A 13,678-nucleotide genomic window follows, 5' to 3' on the forward strand; every position below is an offset into this window, starting at 1 on the left:
TGCATGAACAGCCTTCACAACATTAATTGAATTTATGGTAACTTTATGATAAATGCATATTTATTATTATTACCTTAGACCTTAACATAAGGTCTATACATGATTTAGACGTGAGCATTAATCTCTAAAGCAATAAAAAAATCCAATGTCAATACAGACATTCTAGTACAACATAAAAATTTTCAATTACCTAAAAAACATAGAATTATTTAGCAGAGCTGAAGAAAAGAACATTAACAACCACCTGAAGATGGGTACCTGAGGGTTACAGTAAATATTCAATAATAACATGATTACCTTTCGATCTTGTTCCCAGCACAGACATAGATGAAAAGAAGTTAATCTGTCAATTTGCTGTTTTCTTGTTTAACCTGAGGGGTGACTCAAGGGTCACAAGGATTTATGAGCTTGTTTTGCAGAAGAAAAAGAATGCCTTCAAGGAAGTTACAATCACCAGATAACCAGCTCCCAGCTGCCATTGCTGCCCAGAAGTCTGGTTGCCCAAGGGCTTATCTGGAGTGAAAGAAATACAGACTTACCCTTTGTTTCTCTGAAACTCCTCCTGCCAAGCCCCTCACCTCTATAAAACAGCCTGCTTTCTTCTCTTGTTAAGGCAGATTTGAGAGAACCTATCCTCCCTCTCGCCTTCTCATTTTGGCCAATTCAAATAAAGCTTTCTCCACCTCCAAGCACTGGTGTCTCAGTGATCGGCTTACTGTGCATCAGGCACACAAATTTGAGATTAAGAGGTTTGGTATCACATCTAGTCCAGATATGGCAAATGGGTTTTAGCTAAGCTATTTTTAGTTGTTTGGAAATACTTGCTTGGAAAACTGTTGAGAATATTAAGGCTCCATCCTAGCTTGATGGAAAAGAGAAATTTATGGGGGCCGGCCCAGTGGCGCAAGCGGTTAAGTGCACGTGCTCCGCTGCGGTGGCCCAGGGTTTGCCGGTTCGGATCCTGGGCGCGCACTGATGCACTGCTTGGCAAGCCATGCTGTGGCGGCGTCCCATATAAAGTGGAGGAATATGGTCACGGATGTTAGCCCAAGAGCAGTCTGACTCAGCAAAAAAAAAAAGAGGAGGATTGGCAGATGTTAGCACAGGGCTGATCTTCCTCACAAAAAAAAAAAAGAGAGAAGAGAAATTTATTAGTAATATTTGCCATGGTACAGAAGGTGGAAGGGGCAGCCATCAATATCCTTTTATTATAGATGAAGAAACTGAGTCTCAGTGGGGCTAAATGGTGGAGTTATACAATAGTAGGTCTTGAACGAGGAGATGAGTCTCCTTACTCTTAAAATCTAACATCATTTCCATCAGGCTATGTCAGGCATCCTTTAAACGGCAATGTTTTGGTTGCCAGATAATTGAATTGAATTCCAACTTCATTTGTTGTCACTTCCTCCTGAACAAACCATGTGTTTTCCAGCATCCATACTTTTATTAATGCTGACCCCACTCTACTTTCCACACTCACCTCACCCACACCCCTTTCCAGATTTGCTCATTACAATGTATCCTTCAAGGTCTGGGTTATACCATTAAAATAACAGTTACTAGTCATTGAGTGCTTATTACGTACCAGGCATTGTACTAAGCGTATATTATCTCATTAATACTCATGGCAATCCTAGGAGGTAGGAATGATTTTTATCCCTTTTACAGATCAGAACACTAAGCTCAGAGAAGTTAATAACTTACTCAAGATCATATTGATAAACTGGTATTCAAAGCCAGGTTCATCTGACTTCAAAGCCATTTAAAATTGGTATTTTATTGCCAATCAATTAAATTAGATTATCAATTGTCATGTAGGACCTTAATTCTGTCAGGCAGCATTATTCTATCTCACTCATCTGAATTTCAAAGTATTTGATAATACTTCTAGCATAGCACCTATGACAGCATGTTAGATATTCTTAAGTATGTTAACTCCAAAAAGGCAGTATGCTATCTTAGTTACATCTTTTATCCATGGCTCCTTGCTTGGTACTCAACACTTCAGTGTTAATGAATATCTAAGGATCAAAAATGGCTTTGGCACCATCTAGCACATAACTGGAGCCAATATAGCATCCTGGAGCTTGCTGGATCTTTCATTCAAACATTTATTAAGCATCTATCATGTGCTGTTAACTACAGGAGACCCAAAGATAGACCAGACATATTTCTCATCCTCAAGGAAACTCATAATCTGGGGAGAAGGAGGCACCACAAGCAGATGAGTCAAACAACGTACTAAGTTCAGTGATTAAAAAAAGGATCCTGATTTATGGGAACATAGAAAATGAGAGCGATATCCACAGAGATGGGATCAAAAGCATCTAGGAAAGTTCCCTGAAGTAGGTTAAACCAGAGATGAGCGCCGTCAGGTGCTACGTAAGAGTGGGAGGCAGGCATTCCGTGAGTTAGCACAGGTATGGGACGCGCAAGGAGCTCCGAGCGGGTCAGTGTTGCTGCAGCATCAAGTGGAAGAGAAGGAGTGGTAAGAGATGAAGACAGAGAGGTAAGCAGAGGTTGTCCTAGGAGGGTGTGGTACGACACCCTGTATCCTGAGGATAACGGGAGCCACTGTGGGCCACGAACTTACGGCTCTGGTAGCTGAGCACAGAGTGGATTTGCAATTAGCTACAATGTGGTTCTTTTTTTTTTTTTCATTTTTTTTGTGAGAAAGATCAGCCCTGAGCTAACATCCATGCCAATCCTCCTCTTTTTGCTGAGGAAGACTGGCCCTGGGCTAACATCTGTGCCCATCTTCCTCCAATTTATATGGGACGCCACCACAGTGTGGCCTGACAAGTGGTGCATCGGTGTGCGCCTGGGATCCGAACCTGGGCCACCAGCAGCAGAGTGTGGGCTCTTAACCACTACGCCAGGGGGCCAGCCCCCTACAATGTGGTTCTTGAGTATCTGAGATTCAGCAAACAAGGCTTCTTCCTGAGCATCTGGAGCAGATTATGCATCAGAAATGCTCTTTATCTGACTGCAGAATTTATTTGCTCAATTACCTACTTAATTAACTTAATTTTTAAAAATTATGCTTTTTTGCCAGGTCATGTTTGGCTTTTATTTTGGCAGTTCAGATTTTCATGCAACGTGACAGTTTGCATTCTCAGCACTGAGGAATATTTGCCAACAGAAGGGACACAAATGGTATTTCTTTCAAAACCACGATATTTTGCTTATGTGACATATGTTCCTTTTAAGCATAATAATTTCCAAACCTTTCAGCTGCCAGGAAGATCCTGAAATTAAATGTCTCAAGTGTTTCAGACCCCATAGGAATCTTGTACACTGTAGTCGGTGGAGAGGCAAATGGGATAGAACCAACTGAATCCTTTTTTTCTAGCACCAAGATGATCCACTTGCATTCAGATTCTAAGAAACTCTTAGAGTCTGAAATGTTTGCTCTGAGATAATGATGGACTGCCAGTAATAACAATAATGCTGCTAGTTTTATAGTTTTCAAAATGGGATCACAGAACTTTTTCCCTGCATTCCCCCAAGCGCTTACCTACTTACACATGTGACGAATAGGACTTCATGGCCAAATATTAAATTTGGAATAAACAGGCTTCTTAACTGTAGGAACCGAAAGCCTTTAATACATTAATTTGAGTGATTTCTTTGAAAAGAGTGTGGTACAGAACCTCCTAAGCCACTAGAAAACAGTGCAGCCGCCCACGGAGCACTTTGGAAAATTACTTCTTTATCCAGAGAAGCAGTGTGCCAGCGGTGTTTTTTCTTTTTAATTCAAATGAAATGGAATGTGTTCAAAACCGTGAGGTCACTACCAACCACATCAATTGCATAGGTCCCAACCAGCAGCAGAACGAAAGGACTAGACGAGGCTGTTATAACGAATGTCAGAGCACGTCACACAGAGTGGCACGTACGTACGAGTGCCTGCGTGTGCTCACAGGGCCATCGTGGAAACGTGTGTCTTCTGTGGTTGCAGTCTCTGGGGTCAGGGAATTACCCGAGATCACTTGGCTAGTGAGGCAGGGCAGCGATCTGGGACATCACGGTTATCTTCTCTCTATTAATTTGCTAGGCAAATCAGTTTCAGAAAATGACGAGAGAATTTTTTTTTCTGTGCAGCTTCCCGTTGGGGCTCTCTATAAAAGTGAACGTCCAGAACCTTCACACTCCAGGCAGGTAATGCCAAGGAAGCACGTTGGAGGTACCTGTAGAGGGTGCTTTCCTGGAGCAACCCCCGCCCTCCCCCGACTCTCTGCTGGCGCTGAACTTAGGGAGCCGTCTGACCTTCCTGAACTCCCTTTTCCCGTCTAAAAATGGATGTAGCATCTGTGCTTTGGGGTTGTTGTGGGGGTTTAACAAGATGATGTAGGCCAAGAGCCAGCACATACAAGCCACTACCTAATACTCTATTTTCTTCTCACTTGTACCAATCTACTTCCAAAATAATTGGATTCAGTTGGCTAAGCAGGTTGGTTTTTATTCTCTAAACCAGAATTTTCTCAACCAATATATTGGCATCTATCATCAGGTATTAGAATTATCCAAATTTTAATAAATATATCGATATCTATAAAATCAGACACTTTCTCTGTTGTTGCTCATTTACTGCCATTCTTACAATGAGGAAACTTCAAGTTCTCTTCGGTGCTTTATTACTCCAAATTCTACATTGTTCCTTAATGTCTTCTCCATTTCCACTCCTTACATCCTGGTTTATAATGAGCATCTGACATCTCGATTACTGAGGCAATCTCCTAATTGATTCTCCCAGGCTCATTTCTCCTCATGCATTCCCTGCCTCAAGTTTAATATTTCCTAAGACTTATTTTGATCCTGTAAGGATCCTATAAGCAGCTTAGAGCCACTGAGTTTTAGGCAGATTAAAAACAACTTTCGTAATATTTGTAGAGTGTTTTACCACTGACAAAACGGTTTTAATATACATTATCTCTTAACCTTAACAAGAATCCCCATTTCACAGATGAAGAAACTGAGGTTCAGAGAAATAACCTTGCTCATGTTTTCCATGCTTGCAAGTATTTGACTGAAGATTCAGACAGGTCTCTTGTCCTCATTCAATATCTTGAAGCTCCATAATCAGACCTTCAAGATCCTTCAAAATTTCTCCCAGCCTCATTCCAGCCTTATCTTCAGGTATTCTAGTATTGCAGCCAAACTGCTTTACTCCCTACCCATAAGCTTTTATTTTTTCCTATTAGTAATTCATTAGTTTTCCCTGGAGGCCTACAGTGTTTGCCATCTCAACTCTCTTGCCCCCACCTCCCATCCCCATCTCATTGGCATTTTCCCAACCAATTGTCATCCAAGATTTGGTTCACTTTCTAATACATCTTTCTGTCTGTAGATTTAAACTATTCTTGTATTTTAATTGTTTTTACTTATTTATGATATCCTTTCAACTAGACAGCTGTTTAGAGAGTGAATAGTGTCTTATTGTTTATCACATTCTCCATTTCACCTAATACGATATTTACCACATAGATGAGCTTCAAATATTAGTAGATTTAATTTGTGATTAAAACCTGGTACCAATATACCAGTGGTAACAGAGCACCTCATTATATAATTTAGTGCATGTTACTAGGGTTGAAACTCCTTATTTTGATTCTTATTCACCAGAATATTTCCAAAACAAACTGGTGTTCTCTGAGGAGAATAGAACCAACTACACAGAATCATATTTCAAACACCATTAACCATAATCACCAAATGGGAAGAATTATTTCAGGAATTCAAAAGTCTCGCAGAAGAGGGTAAACTAATTCTTGTATGTACAATGCAGTTCAGGGGGTGCTTATGATTTCCCAGGAATTCTTATGATTTACAGTTTACAAAACATCTTCAGAAATTTCTGATCCTCCTGGTAACTGGGAGTTAGGCCAGGGAGATATCATCTAAGTATCAGATAAGAAAGCAGCATGCTCAAAGTTAAGCTTAACATCCCAGAGTCAGAAAGTGAAGTACCAGGATTTGAACCCAAACATGCAGACATTTCTAATGTGTATTTTCAGATTCTTACTATGTGCAAAACACAGCCCTGGGCCGGCCCCATGGCCTAGTGGTTTAAGTGCGCGCACTCTGCTGCTGGTGGCCGGGGTTCGGATCCTGGGCGCACACGGAGGCACCACTTGTCCGGCCATGCTGAGGCCACATCCCACATACAGCAACTAGAAGGATGTGCAACTATGACATACAACTATCTACTGGGGCTTTGGGGGAAAAAAAAAATAAAATTATTATTAAAAAAAAAAAAACACAGCCTCAGGCTAGGGGAGCTGGGAGAGAGGAAAGTATAGGGTGTAGTTTCTGCCCTTCTTAAAAAAATGATATTTCTTTCTTTTTTTAATTTCAGCTTTATGGAGATATAACTGACAAGTAAAACTGTAAGAAATTTAAAGTGTACATTGTGGGGATTTGATATAGGTATACATTGTGAAAGGATTCCCCCCATCTAGTTAATTAATGCATCCACCACCTCACGTAGTGATAGTTTCTGCCCTTAAGAAGCTTAAAGTATAGGAGGAGATAGATTCATTTATTCCTTCCAGTTAAGCCCTTAACTGTGACAATTCAGGGGGCCAGATAGACAAGTGAGACAAATGTCCTGCCCCAGGTTGACACATCTTTGCAAATGTGACAGATGCTGTACAGGACTGGGTCCATTACCAGGCACAAGAGAACACAAAGTTAAGGCTTGTCAATTCTACCCCAAGAGAGATATAGTAGGAAGGGATTTACAGAGGGAGTAACCCTGGAGTTGAGACTTTAAAGAGGAGTGGGCATCTCCAGGCATGCAGGATAGAGAACGGAATTTGTGACTGAAGGAGAAACTTTAGAAAAGGCGGAAGGGCTCTGAGGAAATGCTTACAAGGTAGAGATTAGCCAGACTGCTTGAGCCTTTTAAACTAAGAGTGAAGTTTATTCTGCCTGATGAAAGCCACTGAAGTGACACTGTACCTCTTAATCTCAAATTTGCGTGCCGGATGTGCAGTAAGCCAATCACTGAGACATGGGTGCTTGGAGATGGAGAAATGTTTATTTGAGTTGGCCAAAATGGGAAATCTGCCTCAACAAGAAAAGAAAGTAGGGGGTTTTATAGAGCTAAGGGGCTTGGCAGGAGGAGTTCTGGAGAAAAAAAAGGAGAATCCACATTTCTTTCGCTCCAGATAAGCCCTTGGGCAATCTGACTTCCGGGCATCAATGACAGCTGGGGGCTGGTTACTGGTGATTGTAACTTCCTTGAAGGCATTCTTTTCTTCTGCAAAACAAACTCATAAATCCTTATGACCCTTGATTCACCTCTCAAGTTAAACAGGAAAACAGCAAATTGACAAGATTAACTTCTTTTCATAACAAGGTCTAAAGGTAATCTTATTGAATATTTACAGTAACCTTCAGGTACCTGGCTTCAGAAGTATTTTTGAACACGGAAGTAACAGTACAGGATATGCATTTTTAACACAAGGCAGAGAAAACAAGTGCTATAATTAGAGGTACAAATAATGTCTAAGGCAGCATGGAGAAAGCTCTTTGAAATAAGAGTCTTCCTCCTGTATGTACTTTTTCATTTAAAAATAGGTAGCAGGTATAAATACAGGTAAACAGTGAAAGGTCTCCTACATCTGTCACCCACTCCATCTCCCCCACTCACTCATTCCTAGCCCCAGGTAACTACTGTTTTTAGTTTCTTTTGGATCTTTTCACAGTTTCTTTGTATCTAGACAATAATACAGAAGATATATTTTAAAATTTATTCATCTTTTTTATTAAAGAGTACCTCGCCACACATAGTTCTTCTCCTTACTTTACTCACTTACTATATCTTGGCCATCTTTCCCTATCAGTTCTCTTAAATGGCAGGCTCATGTTTTTCTTTTTTTATGGCTGCAGAATGTCCCATTATGTGAATGTTCCCTAATTTATTTAACCAGTTCCCTACAGATGGACATTGGATTTGTTTCCATTTTTGCTCTTCCAAACAAGGCTACATGAAGTCCCAGGCCAAGTGTATATGCATTTGGAATTTTGATAGGTGCTGCCCCATTGCCCCAGTGAAGGGCTCCTAGTTTTCCAATATTTTTATTCTCTAGAGTGGGAGCCTTTCTAGGGCAGGGACTATATCTTATTCATCTTTCCTTCCTTGGCTCTAGCTAGAAAGTGCTTAACATATGGTCGTTGAATTAATTACCACTTGAAGGCACAGCTGGAGGGGAATGAAGATCATGTCCCTTGAAAGGGACGTAATTGCTAGTGAGATAAATCAGCTCCCCTCGTTCTCTTCTAAAAAATTAGAGCAGAGAGGGCAAATAAAGGCTCAACCCAGCGTATTCTCATCTCACTCTGAGAGCTAGTGGACACTTTCACCCTATACTTTAGAAAAGAACATTTATTAGTAAATTCTAGAGCTCTAGAGTATTAATTTTACCACCTTGTCTTTTTTTGAAGAGGAAAGAATATTTACAGTAGTCTTATTTGTAATTAAAAACAATTCTGATGAAAATAGCAGTGTTGCTATGGAAGGATATGGAGGAGCCTTAAATGCATGTGACTAAGTGAAAGAAGCCACTCTGAAAAGGCTACACACTGTATGATCCCAACGATATGCCATTCGGGAAAAGGCAAAACTTTGGAGACAGTAAAGAGATCAGTGGTTGCCAGAAGTGGGGGTGGAGGGAGGGAAGAACAGGCGGAACACAGAGGATTTTTAGGGCAGCGAAGATACCCTGTATGTTACCACAATGATGAGTACATGTCATTATACATTTGTCCAAACCCACAGAATGTACAATAAGAGAACTGTAATGTAAACTATGGACTCTGGGTGATAATGATGTGTCCATGTAGGTTCATTGATCGTAACAAATGTACAACTGTAGTGGGAAGCTACGCATGTGTGGGGGCAGAGGATATATAGGAAATTCTGTACCTTCTCCTCAATTTTGCTGTGAACCTAAAAGCTGCTCTAAAAAAATAGTCTTAATAAAAAAAATAACAGCATTAATTCTTTAAAAGAATATTTTATGCCTCTTTAACATTATCATTTTTGTGCAAAGTCACTTTTAAAGACTAAAGTTTCTATACAGCAGTACCAGTGGCATAGGCCATGTGAACTAGCTTCCCTCTTTTGTCTCTGGGAAGGACTGAGTCACAGACGGTACTAGCGACTGTCTCAAGTCACTGTTACTCAAGGGCAGGTCTTGGAATAGATGAGTATTTCTGATCACACGGGCACAATTATGCACACAGTTAAGCCAATTATGAATACTTGGACTTTCCAAAGCTTTTTTGGACAATCTTTGTTTTCTCTCTTCCAAATTTAGCTGAAACCTTATGTGTTCCTTAAAGGAATCTTTAATCTTTGCCAAGTTAGCTTTTCTTTCACAGAAAGTGCCTGGTTCAACATATAGTGCTATAATGACACTGTTTTACCTACACTTCTTTATCCATAATTGGTATAGTGCATATCTTGTGCAAAAGTAAACAGAAATCCCAAAGTCCTTAACTTCTACGCCAATAAATGTCCTTGATTTCTCCTCTTCAACACTAAGCCCAGCTCAGAAGGTGGCTGGGTCTCTTTAAGCGCATTTCAGACACAACAGCTGCATTGCTTTCCACAACATGCTATGAAATAATTAGGTAGCGCAGACCTTCTTATTTTCTATATCAAAATGGAGCTGACATCAACATGGACCTATTCATATATCTTCAATTCATACTCAAGAGGCAGAGACATTTTAGTGGAAAAAGAGATGCCGTTATCTCTATCCTCCATTGCTGGCAGCCTGTGAGATTGGTCACAGCCATTCTAAGCCTCAGTGTCCTCAACCATTAACAGAGGACATGAAATCCTTATTTAGATTTATTTTCTCTGCAGCCATTATAATCCATTGTTTGATGACTCATACTTGATATTCCTGGGAGTCCCCAAACAGTAGACAGGCACACAGATTCAAACTTAGTTGTGAAACCAGTAGCTGAAAAAAATACATTATTGGGAGGAGAGAAAGGGAGAAACCATGAGATACAATGATAATACACCAATGGTGTATATGGCAGGGTTTCTTAACCAGGGTGCAGGGATGGCTTTGGGTAGTCCATGAACCCCTGATATTATATGGCAAATTCTGTTTGTATGCACCTGTGTGTATTTTTCTAAGAAGGTTCATTCTCCAGGTCTTCAAAAAGGTCTGAAACCTTTCCTTCTCCCCCAAATTGAAGCTGAGGGTACCAAATTCAGCTAAGTTCCTATTTAGATGATGGATCTGTTCACCTCATTCCTTCCATCTCTTCTCTTTCCTCCTCCCTTAACTGAATTATTGGTCAAAAGGGACCCTGGCAGAAAATATTTGGGAATGGCTTTCAAATTCCTGATTTTTATCTTTTTCACCTTTTTATTCTCTAGAATTCTTCACATGGCTTTAGAATGGCTGCCCATGGTTTCTCTCCGAACTCTTTAGTGAGCTGGCTAAACCTTGCTTTGTATTATGAAGATATCTGATGTATTGTCTGTGTGTACTTTGTATTCCACAGTCCATTTAAAAGCTTGACTGAAAACTATATAGAAGTCATTCAAATGGCTTCTCCTCATTCAAGAAGCATTGATTCTGCCTTGTATTCTTTAATTTTTCTACCTCAATTTTTGCAGGTTTTCTATACATGATTAACATTCCCCAGTCACCAAACTCCTAATGTAACACGCTGAAATGATTTCGGATTTGGGATTATACTGTCATTATTTGTAGCTAACAGAATTAGTTATCATCTGAAAGATTTTTCTAGCTGCTTCCTTTTCTAAAGAAAGGAGAGGGTCTACCTCAGCTTGGATGGTTTTGCCTTCACTCTGGCTTCAACTGGCAGAACCATAAACAAGCGACCTCAGGACCCTTGTCCTACTTGAGAAGCCTGCAAAGTCACCTTCAGAAGTTTTTGTTTTGCTTGTTTGGCCTTCTAATACTCTTCCTAGCAGTCTTGATCCTTATTACTTTCTGTCTTTTTCTAGAATAATCTGGAAGTTTTAAAGCATCTTATTATTGACATATAGTGAGTTTACAAGCACATTTCAAAATGAGTGAGTGTAGCTGTTTTTAATAATAAAAATACCATATTATAGGTGTGAAGGCTTTGGTAAGGTTTTGAAAATACTGTGGCTTAAAGTTAATTTCCAGAAAAGAAGGGGAAATGGGGAGGTGTTAGTCAAAGGGTAAACAGTTTTAGTTGCATAAGATGAATAAGTCCTAGGGATCTACTGTGCAGTAGTGTCTGTGGTTAACGATATTGTATTGTATGCCTAAAAATTTGCTAAGAGGGTAGATCTTAGGTGAAGCATCCTTCTCTCTCCTGCACACACACACACACACACACACACACACAAATAATGATAATAAACAAGAGGCAGGAGGAGAGTTTTGGAGGCGATGAACAGGTTTAGGGCATAGATTGTGGTGATGGCTTCACAAGTGTATACTTATCTCTGGACTCATCAAGTTGTACACACTGTGCAGTTTATTGTATGTCAATCACACCACAATAAAGTGGTTAAAAAAAGATAATTTCCATTTGTGAAGTGCTTCGAAGTTCTTAACTTATTCTCTCCTGTATTATCTCATTTATTTCTCCAAACAACTCGGCAAAGCCGGTGTTACCACTGCATTTTACAAACAAGGCATCTGAGGCTCAGAGGCTTTGAGCCCAGGCCACCTACCTGACCCCGCAAAGGCCAAAGTCAGGACTTTGAATCCAGGGCTGGCCTCACCACAGGCCTGTCTCTTGATTTTTTTCTTAAGCTTCAGTTAAAGACAAACCACAAATAAACTCTCAAACTAATAGACACTGAGAAACTAGTGATAGAATAAATTTCTCTAGACTAGGTTCTTAGCTTTTTTTTTTCTTCCATAGACCCCTGGGCAGTTTGGTGCAGTTCTTCTACAAATAATATTTATAAATATGTAGTATGAAAATATAGGGGGCCGGCCCCGTGGCTTAGCAGTTAACTGCGCGCTCCCACACTGGTGCCCCAGGTTCGGATCCTGAGCGCGCACCCACGCACCACTTCTCCGGCCATGCTGAGGCCGCGTCCCACATACAGCAACTAGAAGGATGTGCAGCTATGACATACAACTATCTACTGGGGCTTTGGGGAGAAAAAAGGAAAAGAAAATATATAAGATAACAAAGAAAATCAAACACATTAAAATACAGTTATCAAAATATTTTTAAAATGGGCAATACTGTACTTCAAGACATTAAAGATCAAGATTAAAGAAGAAATGCCTTACTAGTGTAATTTTGAAATAGTGAAAACAGAAAGGATATTTCAGGGTATCTCCAAGAACTGGGACAGGATGTGAAAATACTGAATGTCTATTGGTGACAAAGTACCAACCACTGTGATGTGTTGCCTACCTTCATGATGAAAGGAAATGCTCAATTCCACTTAGAGAATGCCCAAAGCAGGCAGGTAATTTTTTTCCACCACCAAGCTCATGGAACTTGAGTCCCTGAAGGGTGGACTCCAGGAATAAGACCTGCTCTGGACTCGGAGGCCGTGGGAACACAGTCCCTTCTCCACCGTCTCCTTTTCCTTTTCAGACGTGCGAGGGGCGGCACTTACCCTCCAGGGTCTCGCACTGGGCCAGGTTGGCGTAGTCCTGCCGGGTCAGCAGGCCGGCCTTGCAGCCCCGCACCAGGCCCTCCAGGTAGCCGTGGTCCGCGTTGAAGTGCAGCTCGGCGCCCTCCAGCATGGGGACAGAGGGGTCGCGGCCGGTCTGCGCTGCAGCAGCTGTGTCCCGCTCAGGCCCCCAAGGCTTGCGCCGGTCTGGGCAAACGCCGGCCGTCCCCAGGGCTTATGAGGGAGCCCTCCATCAGCTGACAGTCAGGGTTTGCATGACTGGTTTCCTCCGGTTTCAGTGGCTTTCCACACGGGGCTCAGCCCTGTTTGCCCAGCAACAGTGAATCAGCCCCACCGCCCCCGTAAACCAGAAGGCAAGGCAGCCCTGGGGCAAGGAGAGCCGAGGGTCAGAGGGAAGGTCAGGGGCTCTCCCTCCCGGAGCGGCGGCCCCTCCAGCTTTGCGGTGGAAGACCTGAAACGTCGCTGTTTTGTCAACATTCCTCCCCCGTCTGACCTTCCAGCTGCAAATCGCATTGGTCCTAAATTTTCCGAGGACTATTAATACGAAGAAAGAGAGTTTTTTTTTTTTAATTTATGTAAATAGATCAAATGCGTGCCAGCAGGCAAGTTGAAGAATCCTGAGAAGCTGATTTAGCCACACAGTTATTTGCACAACAAATGGTTAGTAATGTCCTAACATTGCCACAGGCCGGTAGCTGCTTCCCCCCGCGTCTGGGGTCAGAGCCCAGAAAACAATCCCGGAGGCAGGCGGACGGCGCTGTGATTCTGTAATAATAAGCCACCTTTGCAAAATTGGACCATTTCCAAGTCACTCTTCATTTTCTTTTTCCCATTTGAATCTCGCGATTACTCTGAGACATGTATCTGAACAAATAATATTACTACCTGAATCATAGATGAGGAACCAGGTCTCAGAAGCTGTGAGGCAGCTCAAAATGCACAGCTAGTAGCATAGTAAGTATTTAATTAGGCCAGGACTGAATTGTTGAGTTTCCTGCTCCAAAAAGGAGGGCTTGTTCTCTCCTATACTTAGCTCAAAAATTG

General features: G+C 41.4%; 1 protein-coding gene across 2 annotated transcripts in view; it reads right to left on the reverse strand.

Annotated features, from left to right (window-relative positions):
- The window catches only part of ATP6V0D2 (ATPase H+ transporting V0 subunit d2), a 48,602-nt gene extending 35,533 nt beyond the window's left edge, over positions 1–13,069 (reverse strand). Inside the window, exon 1 of one of the 2 annotated variants that reach the window (XM_004441134.3) lies at positions 12,617–13,069. In XM_004441134.3, coding sequence (XP_004441191.1) covers positions 12,617–12,746 — 130 coding nt within the window. In that variant the 5' untranslated portion in view covers positions 12,747–13,069. The other variant, XM_087420373.1, reaches the window with a different exon arrangement.
- Between the last annotated feature and the right edge of the window lie 609 nt (positions 13,070–13,678).

This window comes from Ceratotherium simum, chromosome 31, assembly GCF_057802395.1.
Source record: "Ceratotherium simum simum isolate JZ-2026a chromosome 31, ASM5780239v1, whole genome shotgun sequence".
NCBI classification, from domain to species: Eukaryota; Metazoa; Chordata; class Mammalia; order Perissodactyla; family Rhinocerotidae; genus Ceratotherium; species Ceratotherium simum.